Below are 14788 nucleotides of genomic sequence, written 5' to 3'. Positions count from 1 at the left end.
GTCTTCTGAAGAGAAGAGCAAGGACATGGACGAGGAATAGCTCCCTGTGTATGACAAAGCTGAGCTGCATTGGGTGCTGTTAGCCAGACAGAACTTAAGTGGCATCAACTTCCAATAGATGGGGGCTGAGTGACCATCATAGACTGTTAAATCGTTGTTGGTCAACATTCCAGCACTTGGTTTGCATTGTGGTGGTAAACTGCAGCTTCTATTCATTTTATTTATGTTACTTTTTGTTGACTGCAAACAACAGCTCATCTTCAGACTTTTCAGAATACTGAGCTGTATGTGATGCTCCCCTACTGCACAAAGACAGGGTGCTAGTCTCTAATGGGCATTGGGTGACTTGGAAAGAGTGTTTAGATAGGATTGTAGTGACATGGTAGATAGTTAATCATGTGGGTTTGGTAAGATGCAGCAAGAAAACTCACCAGGCCATATGCAGAAAAACCCTCTATGAAAATCAAGAAACCTGACACTGAGCCAAAGCTTCAGCCCATTTTGTTCATTTAATTGCACCAAATTTACCTGAAGTTTTTTTCATTCTCCAACACAATGGGCAAAATGATTTATTCCTGAGTACCATAATTGAAGTTGAAACCTAATGGTACAGATGAATCTGCCAGAGGGGACTAAACAGTTACTACTTGTTCTTTTAACTGAACAAACGTCTATTGTCCATGTATTTTTATGACAGGGTTATGCGGGTCATATTCGTGTAGTAGAGCTTCAAAATCAGTACTTTCATCCCTTTTTTCAATCAAAGCAGTGCCTTCTTTATGATAATTAGAGTTTTGAATTGAATTGACTAACAACTTACCGAATAGTACTTCAACAACTGGTATTGGTATTAAATGTGCCAGTCTGATCATCACAAATTCCCTCTACCTGACATATATACCTTTTTTTTGACAGAATTGCGCTATATCCTTATGGAGTCTGGGCTAAGTGAAATGCATATTTATCAATGCTTGAGTTTTCTGTATTCCTTCATGTGCTACTTGCAGTACTTCCTTACAATATCTGGATGGTACCACCATCCGATGAACAACTGTCCATTCCTAATCCATAGGTCTGTGAGGGTATCTCCATTTCCTTGTCAGAAATCTGTTTTTAAAATAATTTCACTCTGGAACCCGTTCAGCCTCAGTTCCAATGTAAGCTGCCTATACATACTCATTGATCTCAGGATCAGCTTTCTCAGCACCAATTAATGAAGACTTGCCAAATGCTTCCTTTGAATTACTCTCACAGTTAAGGAAGGTTGCATTTGTTTGAGGTATTACTTTGACCTCTGATGACCGTCTTTGCTTAGCCATTACTCTGCCGAAAAAGTACCTGGAACTTGGTCTTGTAACTATTCCATCTATTTAACCTCCCTCCGACATTCTGTGATTATGGGTGAAGCAATAACCTTCAGTCTAGCCAAACTGTTACCCACAAGTACATCCATTTTGTTCTTAACTACAGCCACCACCACTCAATGAAAACCAAAGAACTGCAGATGCTGTAAATCAGGAACAAAAACAAAGTTGCTGGAAAAGATCTGGCAGCATCTGTGAAGAAAAAATTCAGAGTTAACATTTCAGGTTCAGTGGCCCTTCCTCAGAACTTAGTCACCAGACCCGAAATGATTTTTGATTTTTTTCTTCACAGATGCTGCCAAACTGCTGAGCATTTCCAGCAATTTTGTTTTTGTTCCTACCACCACTGGATAACAAGCCACATTCTGATTGCACTTTGCACTTTGCACAGTGAAACCAGGGTGTGCCCTCTACTTATCCCATTTATTTACACTTTGATTTTCATTGCAATCTATGGAAGGTCATTAACATCCTTCTCCTATGTTCCTTAAAACAGGATTTGGCTGCATCATTTGACAAAAATGCTTTATACTCTCATCTATGCTATTCTCTTCACTTATACTCAAAGCAGTTTTACCACAAGTTGTAGTTAAAGCTACAATATGATCCATTTATTTATTCATTTTCTTTGTGAGTTCCTTGTTCAACCTCATTCTTATGAGCTCCAATAAACCCATAGGCCTCTCATGCAACTTCCGGAATTCTAGATGAAGGCATCCCGCTTTACTATAATAGAAACGTTTAGACCTTCGATTTTTACCTCCATCTCCTTTCCTTTCTGATCTGAGGAGGAGATCTTTGGGCATTCCTAGTTCCTATTTTCTTTCTACTGGACACTCGCCATCATTTTGCTGTCCCATCCTCTATCTTATGTGAGTTTATGGGAATGGTTTAGGTTTAGCTTTAAGGATCAGCTCATATTCATCTGCCATCATTGCTGCCAGTCCAGGATTTGCAATACTTTGGTCATGGACATGGGTTCTTATTACAGAAGGCAGTGAGTTTTTAACTTTTCCTAAGAGAATTATCTCTCTGAGAACTTAATGTTTAGTTTTAACTTCTAATGCCTGTATCTGTCTGTCAAAATTATTTCACTTGACCCTTTCAAATTCAATGTAGATTTGGCCAGATTGATTTCTTAAATTTTGAAATGTTTGCCAGTATTTAAAGGCATTTTATTCCTCCTTCAACAGGGGATTTGCAGAGAAAGGTGAGTGAAATACAGCTACCTGTTACTGGACATGTTCTGGTACTTCCACACACAATGAAGGTACACAGAGGGAGATTTTTGATAAGTTCTATTTACAAGCAAGGTGGTTCTCTGTAGCATTAACCCGCACAAACTACGGTCACTTCGGAAGGAGATGATGGATTATTGTCAGGCGGTTTTCCTTTCATTCAACACCTTCGAGTTGATGGTGTCTGCTTTCTTTTTCTCTCTCACTGTTACAGAAAAGTGCAACAATATATACAGCTCACAATGTGCTTTAGTAACTGTGAATTATAAAACTGCAACCCTCATTTTGCCCAGCCTCATTGCTTTAAAGCAGTATCTTACCACAGTCCAGAAATTAAAGAAATGAAAATGTGGCCTTTGCAGTTCTAAGTGTTAATGGTAGTCCTTGTTATATTGAAAAACATCCCTCATTCATAAAACTTGTTTAGCAACTTTATATCTGGGCAAATAAAGAAAGGATTCTAACAAAAACTATTTCAGCAAGTGTAAAATCTGTTATAATGACCAACATTAGAATTCATGGCAGAATTAGGGAGTTGATAACCATTTCAGGCTGTCAACAAAACTGAAATCACAGGCACCCTACTGTGATAATAGATGGTTATGATATCAGTCATATACCAGAAATCCAGAAATAGAAACCCCCTGGCTAATGTCAACATACAGAATAAAATAGGGCATCTTTCTCCAGTAAATTTGGCTTTCCAAAAAAATTCAAATGCACACATGAAAAGCTGAGTGGCCTTTTTATGTGCCATAATGTCTCTGACTCTCAGATTACAGAGATTAAGCTTAGTGTTAAAGGGTCTACCTCGCACACTTTGCCCCACTTCATTGGAGGCAATTTACGACTGATGATTTAAATAGCCAGCCACCTCTGTGAAATTCAAATGTATAATCTTGCCCAAATCCCATCCCTATGAAAATAGGAATTACTATTGGCAAGGAACTCTCCGTGCACACACTCATCTGGATGAATATATGAATGTACAAAAGTATGTCCCAATGAAAATACCTGGAGCAATTGAATAATATTATTTAATGTTATTGCTAGAGGTTTGCAGAAGTTACTTTGCAAAGTTTACCATTAAAAGCATTAATATTTTCTCATCTTCAATCTGTACTCAGGGTTTGATGAAAACTTTGATGTTCAAGGTGAACTCATCCTTCAAGATACCTTCCAAGTATGGGATCCCAAATCTCTCATTCGTAAAGGACGGGAACGGCATTTGTTTCTCTTTGAATTATCTTTGGTATTTAGCAAGGAGATCAAGGATTCTTCAGGACACAGCAAATATGTTTACAAGCACAAGTTACTAGTGAGTGCAGTTACTCAATTTCTTTCATCCCCATTTGTTTTGAACATATTTACAACAGTTTCAGAGTCTGTTGTTTTCCACGTCAGACAGCACATTTGGACCAATGCATGGGCTGAGGAAGAATCTTCCTTCCAAACCACATGAATGCATGACCGTGCAGAAATCAGAAGTGACCACAATCAATGCAAACAGGCTGAACTCAAGCAATATCAGAATGTATATATGTCAGTAGTTTAGTTACAAGGGACAGGCTGATGTAGCAAGCTGCTTGCAAACAGCAAACAGGAGTTAGAGGGAACATTTGAGAAAGCTTGCCATCTGAGCACAGCTGTCTGCATCTTTCCGCTGTTTAAGCATTATACAGTATATTCTGTTATTTTGTAAGCTTTATAAGAGGTTTATTCCATCACCCTTCCCTTTCTTCTGAAATCTTGTATGCTGTTGATCAGTAAGTTCTTCAATTTTGATGAAGGATCAAAACTTGAAATGCTAATCAATCTGACAGATGCTGTCTGACTCCACATTTTTGTTTTAGGGTTCTCTGTTTAATTTTATATATCCTGGTTGCATATGAGTAAAACCTTTTCAATTGGTGATACAAAATATCTGGTATATGGAGACCAGAACTAAACTACCCCTTGTGCACTGCTATCTCTGCTACTTCACTTAGTGCTATTCTTTTTTGGCTGAAAAGGCAGCAGTTGATAGCATGGATTTATCTGTTGGTGCACACAGTCCAGGTCTCCACTTCACCGCAAACATGTTTCTTTGATGAGTGGGCCTTAAAAGAATGGAGAACTTTGTATTTGCCATGCTACAAGATCTTTCATATTTTGCAGTGTGCTGACAAAAGTTGAACAGTTGTCAAATAAGGGATGAGTAACATTGAACTGCAAAAGCGTTTGTACGTGCACCAAATATATTACAACAAAAGACTGGGTAATGAATCAAACATGTGGAGAACAGTGAATATTTGTGTAAAGTTTGTATCCAGTATTTGCTGGGAATTCCCTTTTATTCTGATGATATAGAAGAGCTATTTATGAGAATTAATTTACTTATAATTTCCTGTCATCTCCTTTAACTTACAGACATCAGAGTTAGGGGTGACTGAGCATGTAGAAGGCGATCCCTGCAAATTTGCCTTGTGGGTCGGCCGAACACCTTCTTCAGACAACAAGACTGTCCTCAAGGTAACCCTATTTAATCTGAAAACTCATTTTTTGAATGAAAATAAGTAGGGTTTTGCATTCAGCCTGAATTATTCAGAAAAATGAATAACTTTGTATTTTCACTGTGTGGTTTGTGAAAACTCTAAGCCACTTGGTGTCACAGGTTAGACCTTCACAGAGCTAAAGAACTAGAACCTGGTTTTCCCAGAAACTGACTGCAAAGTAGGTACAGGTGATTTGTGCAGATTGCAGCTTGAGTGATGTGCCCACACAAAGTAGTGATACGCACAGCAAATCCACCTCACACATAAATGCAGTTGCTTAGATCATAAGCAGTAACATTATGGTTGATCTGATTGTGGCTTTACCTCCAATTTCCTGCCAACTGCTCTTAACATTTAATTCACTTTTAGATCAAAAGTCCGTCTCACTCAGTTAGTGATTGTTTTTGACCAGTGCAGACTCATTGGGCTGTAGGGCTCTTTTCTGTGCTGTGGACCTCTATGACTCTACACCTGTATGAATGACCCAGTCTCTATTGCTCTCTGATGTAGAAAATATCTGTAACCCTCTGAGGGAGAAAAGTTTCCATTATCTCTGCCTTAAATAACAACGCCTAGTTTTGAAACTTTTCTCTCGTTCCAGACATACCAGCAGGGGAAACATTCTCCCAGTATCCACCCTGTCACATGCCCTCAAAATCTTTTATGTTTCAATAAGATCACCTCTCATTCTGCTAGACCCCAATGGGGACTAGGCCTAAATTGCTCAACCTTTTTCTCATGAGACAACCTGGAATTCCTTAATCTGAAGAATTAGTGAATCGTCTTTGAACTAGTGAATCATCTTTGAGCTAACTGTGGTGCAAGTGTGTACCTCTGTAAATAAGGACACCCAAAGGTGCTTGCAGTCCTTCAGGTGAGATCCCCTTTCCAGTTATGGCACGACTCGTCTAATTGTGTAATCCATCTCCATGTAATAAAGCCTGACATTTCATTTGCCTGCTTAATTACTTACTATAGCTGGATGATAATCTTTTGTGATTCACACACAAGGACTCTCAAATCCTTCCATAACAACAGCATTTTGTAGTTTTTCTCCATTTGAATACTATTCTGCTTTTCTGTTCTTTGCATCAAATAGACAAAATCACATTTCCCCATATTATACTCCCTCTGCCACATTTTTGTCCACTCACGAATATACAGGGCCACGTCATCCAAGTCATTAATATAGCTATAGATTTTAATGGTTAATGCTTTGACACTCCACTACGTATGGCTTGCCAAATTAAAAATATCCCATTTATTCTCAGCTGTCCATTTCTTGTTAAGTTTCAGAAACATTTGTTTATTGGTAGGCAAATGGCGAGCAACAGTGATTAAGATCCAAAAAGACAAAAAAATGTAGGTTTTTGCAGGCCACTGATCTTACAGCAATCATGTTTAGGCTCAGTTATCACATGCTGCATAAGAACTATATGAAAGCTTCATTCGTGTAAGTGTATGTTTATTCATTTAAGAGAAGGAGCTATTGCTGGCAAGGCCAGTATTTATTGCCCAAACTTAATGGCCTTAGAGCAGTTTTCATCCAACTGACTAAAGTACTGGACAATTCCCGAGGACAGTTAAGAACCAATAATGTTGTTATGGATCTGGAGACACACATAGACCACAGTAAGTAAGGGTAGAGATTTCCTTCCCTAACAGACATAAGTGAAACAGAAATATTTTCATGGCAATCTTATAGTTTCATGGTTACCAGGATTGATGGCTTTTTATTCTAGATTCACTGAATTACTTGAAGTTAAGTTTCCCAACTGCCATGCTTAAAGTTAGAATCCTTCTTGCTGAATTATTGGTCTAAGTCTCTGGATTACACAATACTCAATGCGTTTCTTCAGGCCTCAAACATTGAAACAAAACAGGACTGGATCAAAAATATTCGAGAAGTCATACAGGAGAGAACTATCCACCTGAAAGGAGCTTTGAAAGAACCTATTCAGCTACCCAAAACCCCTGCAAAACAAAGGAATAACAGTAAAAGGTTGGTTCCTCCTTGTATTGTGCAACAATGCATGCCATTATAGCAGGTAACATTTGAGTGAAATAGCATTTTTCATCAATATTGTGATTGTGTGATGTATTTAATCAGATAAAAAAGACCTCTAAGTGTGTCCATCCAGAAAGATGGGAAATCTCCATAATCCACCTGCGTATCCTCACAATGAACTATGTTATTATTAAATTATTCCAGAGTATTACACACATTTTTGCATCTATAATCAATTTCCACACCCCTTTGTATGAAGAAGAACTCCTAGAAATCAGTTCCATGTTTCCATGTGATAATGGGAACTGCAGATGCTGGAGAATCCAAGATAATAAAATGTGAGGCTGGATGAACACAGCAGGCCCAGCAGCATCTCAGGTGCTCCTGAGATGCTGCTGGGCCTGCTGTGTTCATCCAGCCTCACATTTTATTACCATGTTTCCATGTTTCTAGTTTGAGTTTGTATCCAATCGTCTTTTGTAATTTAAATTGAAGTAATATTCTGAAGTTACATTTTTATTATCATTTTCTATCTTATATACCTTGATAAAGTCACCTCCCTCCTTTCAAAGTGGAAATCCTATTTTTTTTTCCACTCAAAACACAGACCTTTAACAATGCAAATCAGAGTTTCAAATCACTTGCTTACATGAAACTTCTTTATGTCTTGTTTGCCAGAGTGGGTCCCACTACTCAAAGCTTGATCTCACTGTGTCTTGTCCCATTTAAGCAAGGCCCCTGTTTAAAGTTTATTCTCTTGTTTTGGCAGTATTTTTCAGTATTCTTTTGTTTTGTTGAAACGGTGGTTGGTCACATACGCTATTCTCCAAAAAAAGCCTAAAGCCACTTGAGAAAAATGCATTTCTGAAGAAGGGTCCCGACCTGAAACGTCAATTTTTCTGCTCCTCTGATGCAACCTGGCCTGTTGTGTTCTTCCAGATCCACATTGTGTTATCTCTTCACTATATCTCATGTTGTGTGTTTCATAGACTAGTACAGCACAGTGTAGGCCCTTCAGCCCCAATGTTGTGCTTTTACCCTAATCCTAAAATCTATCTAAACTCCACCCCTACCTTATACACTTTTCCATTGCATAAAGTTAAGGTTAACGCAGTGAGCCCAAGTTTTGACTCAAGAGACCTTACTTTGGTTTATGAGATATATAACATACTGCTGACACTTGCTGGAGGAGAGAAATAAGCACAGTTGAGATATGAAGTGACACTGCAGTCCATTGGTCAGACTTATGCAGAGTAGACAGGTCAATCAACAATCAGTCGCGTTGAATGCAAACAATAGAGTTCCATTAAATACCCGAAATAATTTATGATTCTCCTAAAGCTTGAAACCACAGCACATGTCTTCACTGCTAATACTCAATATGAAACTTACCCATGAGACATCTATGGCAGAATAAAGTCTGAGCATGCTCCAACAGGTGACTAACGATAGGAGTTGAAATGTATGGGCAAAATTTAAAAGTTAACTGTTGCAACGACCTCCAATTCTGCATGGTACATATTTACTTCTGGTTTTCCAGAAACCCAGCCCTATAACATAGGCAGTTTGAATGTTTACGAGAATCTGTAGTGCTTATGTTATTTACACTTGTTCCAGAATAAGCACATTCCAATTATCAATTCCAACTACGTTTTGCCAGCACAATTCCCTTAATTCTTTTCTCAATCTTTTCTCAGCCATTTAATCTATTTAATTCCTGGTAACAAACTCTTTAGGAAAGATTTTGACTTGCCACTTTCTGGCAAGCTGGGAGGATGAGTGGGAACATGTAATTGGGTGGGGACACCATCAAGAAGGAAGGGTTGTGATGGACTTCCTGTCCAGAAGTTAATTGAGGTGCCTTAAACAGCCACTAAAGGGCTTCACCTCCAGAGTCAGGTGGGGACTTTCAATGTTGGCTAACCACACTGCACACCCAGTCAGATTTGCCGCAGGCTTGTTGGGGTTGGTGGGAGTGTGGTGTGTAGGTGCCTTAACTCGACAATGGTAAGGGGATGGTTTACTGAAGGCCCTCCATTGCCCTTTCTATTGACCCCATTTCCTCTCAATCCTCCGCCTTCCTCCCTGGGACACTCATTCCGAGAGCAGGCTGAAGTGTAGTACCAGAAGTTGCCATCACTTCTCCAGTGGTGCTGTTGCTACTGGACAGCTGCTAGCCTCTAATTTTCCAGCAGCTTATGGTGGACGGAGACTCACCCCCCATGCTAGATGGACTGATGCTTTAATGACTCCAACAAAGCTGGGAGCCGCAGCAGGGTTCCTGCTACAATTCTGTTGACCCTGTCAGAGATGGCATTGGAGTGCCACCAGATTTTGTCTCACAGGTTGGATCTCTTTTCTCCAAAGATAAATTCTGCCCTTTGTTTCTTACAAGTTACATTTTAATTGTTGTTTAAATGCAGCCAATCTCTAATGTTCCTGTATAACAAAGTGTGGAGCTGGATGAACACAGCAGGCCAAGCAGCATCTTAGGAACACAAAAGCTGACGTTTTGGGCCTAGACCCTTCATCAGAAAAGGGGGACGGGGAGAGGGTTCTGAAATAAATAGGGAGAGAGGGGGAGGCGGACTGAAGATGGATAGAGGAGAAGATAGGTGGAGAGGAGAGTATGTGTGGGGAGGTAGGGAGGGGATAGGTCAGTCCGGGGAGGACGGACAGGTCAAGGGGGCAGGATGAGGTTAGTAGGTAGGAAATGGAGGTGCAGTTTGAGGTGGGAGGAGGGGAAAGGTGAGAGGAAGAACAGGTTAGGCAGGCGGGGATGAGCTGGGCTGGTTTTGTACATGGTGTGGCTTCCTCTACATTGGGGAAACCAAGCGGAGGCTTGGGGACCGCTCTGCAGAACACCTACGCTCGGCTCGCAGTAAACAACTGCACCTCCCAGTCACGAACCGTTTCAACTCCCCCACCCATTCCCTAGACAACATGTCCATCCTGGGCCTCCTGTAGTGCCATAATGATGCCACCCGTAGGTTGCAGGAACAGCAACTCATATTCTGCTTGGGAATCCTGCAGCCCAATGGTACCAATGGGGATTTCACAAGCTTCAATATCCCCCCTCCCCCCACTGCATCCCAAAACCAGCCCAGCTTGTTCCTGCCTGCCTAACCTGTTCTTCCTCTCACCCATCCCTTCCTCCCACCCCAAGCCGCACCTCCATTTCCTACCTATTAACCTCATCCCACCCCCTTGACCTGTCCGTCCTCCCCAGACTGACCTATCCCCTCCCTACCTCCCCACCTATATTCTCCTCTCCACCTATCTTCTCCTCTATCCATCTTCAATCCGCCTCCCCCTCTCTCCCTATTTATTTCAGGATCCTCTCCCCGTCCCCCTTTTCTGATGAAGGGTCTACGCCTGAAACGTCAGCTTTTGTGCTCCTAAGGTGGTGCTTGGCCTGCTGTGTTCATCCAGCCCCACACTTTGTTATCTTGGATTCTCCGGCATCTGCAGTTCCCATTATCTCTAATGTTCCTGTCTTTTTTTTGACTTGAAATGGCCTCAGTTGCTTAGAAATGTAGTACAATTTTTTTTACCTATCAGGTTGCTGAACACTTATCATTAACCTTCTCAGTATATTCTTTTCTATTCCCAATTACAAGATGTATATGAGAGAAGATTATTTTTTAACCACTGTCTTTTTAATTTTCAGATAATCTAAGTCCTTGTGCCTCTCTAATCTTTCTCCTTACTACGTTTGCCTTCAAATGTCTTAAGAACCAAGGGTCTCTTCCTGTCATTTCAATATTTCTTCTAACTATTCCACAGTGTGCTTTCACTCCAGTTAAAATATTCAACCCTGCATGTTTGGGTGAATGAGTGATCACTCAGTAATTTGATGTTCCTCTTACTCTAGGGACATAGGAGAAGATGGGGATAGTCAGGGAGATGGCAGCAGTCAGCCAGACACTATTTCCATTGCATCAAGGACCTCACAGAATACCATGGACAGTGACAAGGTAAGTGTGATTGCAGGGAACAAGTAGGTCCAACCTTGGAAAATTCATCAGCAACATGACATCAGTAAATATTATTTGGGATAAAAAAATGTCATACAACTTTGTGAATTTCAGTCCTGGTGATGTTAAATGAAACAGACTAGAACTTTGTCAAAGGGCAGGATTGTCCTCGGCTTGTGGAGAAATGTTTGGAGGCAGAGTGACCAGGAAAAGAGTTGGGTTCACATCCTGCTCCCCTGTCCCTTCTCTTCATAATAAACAGCATCCCATTCCGTGGAAGCCAGGAAGCCAGCTCAGACGATGAAGGCCCTATTTTAAAGCTGTTTTCCAAGGGCAATGGTAGTTTCCCACCTTCAGCACAGACCCCATCCAGAAGCTGATTGGAGGTGGCGGGTCACTACAGCTTTGAACGTAACTGTTGTGCACTAGGGGGAGGTGATGGCCTAGTGGTATTATCGTTGAACTATTAATCCAGAGAACCAGGTAATGTAATGGGATCTGGGTTCAAAACGTGCCATGGCAGATGTTGGAATTTGAATTTTAAAAAAAATCTGGAATTAAGAGTCTCTAATGATGACCTTTAATCCACTGTCAATTGTTGGGAAAACCCATCTGGTTCATTATTGTCCTTTAGGGAAGGAAAATGCCATCCCTGTCTGGCCTACATGTGACTCCAGACTAACAGCAATGTGGTGATTCTGGGCAATTCAAAATGGGCAATAATTGGGTAATAAAAAAAACACACCAGTCTGTTCTGGTTCATCAACATATGAAAATTATGAAAATTACTTTCTCACTTTCCAGCTTTAAGAATTGAAAGCAGTGTCCCCATACAAAGTGTATCTGAGAGGCATTAATGAATTTATCAAAAAGTAATACCGGAAGTGTTGTATAGCGGCTGGCCAATCCAATATACAGCCATTTTGCATGTCCACCAAGACTGAATTACAGCTCCATAAATTACAGAATGTCACATTACACAACAGGATTTGGTTAGTGTCTCAGACAAATTACAAAAATGCTAGCCAACGAATTTTATTACTGCCTTATGAATTCTATTAAAGGTTTGTTATATATTTGCACTAAAGCTTCATAAAAAAGAAGCATATGAATTTCAACCATAAGACATTTTCAGTGTCAATCTGACGTCCAGCTTTAAGTCTGTAACTATTATTGCTGTGTAAATATATTGCCTCCCCCAATCATCCAAATCTGGCTTTGATCCAAATATCCAGATCATGGAGCCTTGCTTTGTGACAGTTGCAAGATGGATTTTCACAGTTGACATGGAATTTGTTGGGAATTTTTTTAATGAGTAACAGGAGAAATATATAACCCACTATTAAAATCACATTCTCAAAAGTCACACAACTTGATTAGAAATCATTAATTACAGTGAAAAACAGTTGAATTGGGTTTTGTGTTTGATCTGTAATGCAACATATTAGGACCAATGAACCTTGGATTTAATTTGCTGTGGCTTGTAACATAATGGTAGCTGTAATGATTCATTAATCTTTTTTGCTTTATTAGCATTTTGCCTAACTGTAGAATGTTCTCTGCAGTTTTACCAATGTTATTAGTTCATTCAATTTAAAAAGCAAGAAGTTTTAACCAGAAAGAGCAAAACCCAAGTGGGGATATCATGTGCTTCATATGTAATTTCTGTATGAGTCATTACATATCAAGTTAATAAGAAACTTATTTGTCATCATGTTGCTAGTTTCACAATGCAGTATGTTGGAACTTGTGAACATGAATTTATACAACAAATCCAGTCTAATATTCAACATAGTACCCTGAAGGTTATCCTTAAGCATATCGAAAGAAATTCATTGTGGCATACTTATTAGTTTTCCAAAAAGGAATTTTAATCATAGATAAATAGCTCTTTAATTCAAGGTTTGCTGCATTTTGGCACTTAAGTAAATAGGTTACGGCTGATCTGAGGCACAGTGATTTAAACTGAAAAGGAACTTGTGTGTGACTACATTTGAGATAATGAAGTTGATTGATCAACTTAAGAAAAGGTAAGTAACTGTTCTGTTGGTTAGGTTTTTACTAAATATAGATCTAAAACCTGGGAATGTGACAGTTTTATTCTATCAGCAGCTCGGTTGTTTTATTTCACATGGTTTATTTCATGGTATTGAGAGTAGGCTATTGTTGAACATTATACACTGACTCGTGGAAGCAAGTGTATGTTCTTCATCTGATGGGACAGCACATAGCTTGAATGTCTTTGATTCACATGTATTAACTCATTTTCCAAACTCATTTGAAAAGATGAGGTACCAGACAGTGGAGTATTATTCAGTAAAAGTCACATCCTACAAGAAAAAGAAGCAGTAGGGTAAAAATGAAGCAAAGGAAAAGCACTTTTATAGTGGAATCTTTACTTTGCCTTCATTACAGTCAAAACATGCTTGTATTCCCGTTAACTGTTGTATTCTTCCTGTAGATGTGGCTTTTTTTAAAAAGTGTACATGTGACTGGACACTGAAATAGCAATATGATAGCAATAGGGCTGTGTATGAAATGGCAATGGAAAAACAGATTTGTGAACTGATGAAAGGATTAATATAAAACATATTTCTGTAACAATGTCATTGGTTGTGCTAACATTGGTTATGGCTTATTAATATCTCATACCCATGCTACCAAATGTTCGTCATATGCATTCTTTTGCAATTGAAAAGTACATTTTTTTTGTCAGGAAGCAAAACTTGAATTACTGTTAACGAAGATTTTCAAAAGCTTGACATCATGATCAAAGGCTCAAAGGGGAATCTGCATCAGGCTGACTTCACAGTAAGATATATTTTCAGACAGAGTATAATGTCTAGGCACATTGAGCTTACTAGTTAGGCATAGATTGCATGCTCATATCTCTAAAACATGATCTCCATCCTCAACCTTCTGGCTGCATCAAAGCTGAAAGCAGACAGGTGAAATAATTTGTGGTTGCTATCAAGTAAAGCAGTAGGCTTTTAGTGCATGAAGTGAGAGTGTCATAAACAAGTGGCAGTGGGACTGAAGTGGAATGGGGAGTCAATGCAGCTCATTGTGATGAGTGGAGAAGTATATAGAATAATGAATGGCCAGGCTATGGCCCTCACCTCTGGAGCGAAATAGATGTATTAAGGGTTTTTTTTGCTCTTGCTGTGAAGTGTTTGCAGCACCATACAATACAGATGATGCCTTGGGGCTCACGTTGTTTCAACTACATTTTATCCCATATTCCACAAGTACTTTTGCTTCTGTTAGAGAATCTTTTTAGTGCTTTTGCGGTCCTTTAACAACTGTCCAGATTTCCAGGACTGGTTGACATCCCATGATGAGAGCTGTTGTGTTCTGTCTTACAATCAGTGTTTCTCTTTAAGAGAGTCAGTATCTTTTTATGCCATCAAGAGGCATGCTCCTAATATCACCAATGTATCAGAGCATGAGTCCTGAGGGTATAAAGGCTCTCTACTCCATCTTACTCTGTATCATGTATGACATTTTACTGGAAGATACTGTTTTGATTTTGCCAATAACTACGGGGAAATGGCAGACATGCTGAACAATTATTTTACTTCTGTGCTCACAGAAGACAGCTTGCTAGAGGTCCCAAATTAATGGAACTGAAACATGACAAATCTCCAGGACTTTATGGTTTCCATCC

The 14788-nt window shown here is 39.6% G+C and overlaps 1 protein-coding gene across 1 annotated transcript in view; it reads left to right on the top strand.

Moving 5' to 3' along the window:
* The window catches only part of kalrna (kalirin RhoGEF kinase a), a 693809-nt gene that overhangs the window by 471369 nt on the left and 207652 nt on the right, over positions 1-14788 (top strand). The window contains exons 30-33 of the mRNA XM_059647272.1: positions 3730-3920; positions 5012-5113; positions 6996-7138; positions 11019-11121. Coding sequence (XP_059503255.1) covers positions 3730-3920; positions 5012-5113; positions 6996-7138; positions 11019-11121 — 539 coding nt within the window. The remainder of the gene's footprint in view (positions 1-3729; positions 3921-5011; positions 5114-6995; positions 7139-11018; positions 11122-14788) is intronic.

This window comes from Stegostoma tigrinum, chromosome 7 (assembly GCF_030684315.1).
Source record: "Stegostoma tigrinum isolate sSteTig4 chromosome 7, sSteTig4.hap1, whole genome shotgun sequence".
Lineage (NCBI taxonomy): Eukaryota > Metazoa > Chordata > Chondrichthyes > Orectolobiformes > Stegostomatidae > Stegostoma > Stegostoma tigrinum.
Note: the sequence above shows the minus strand (reverse complement) of the source record. Positions and strands in the feature narration are given on the sequence as shown.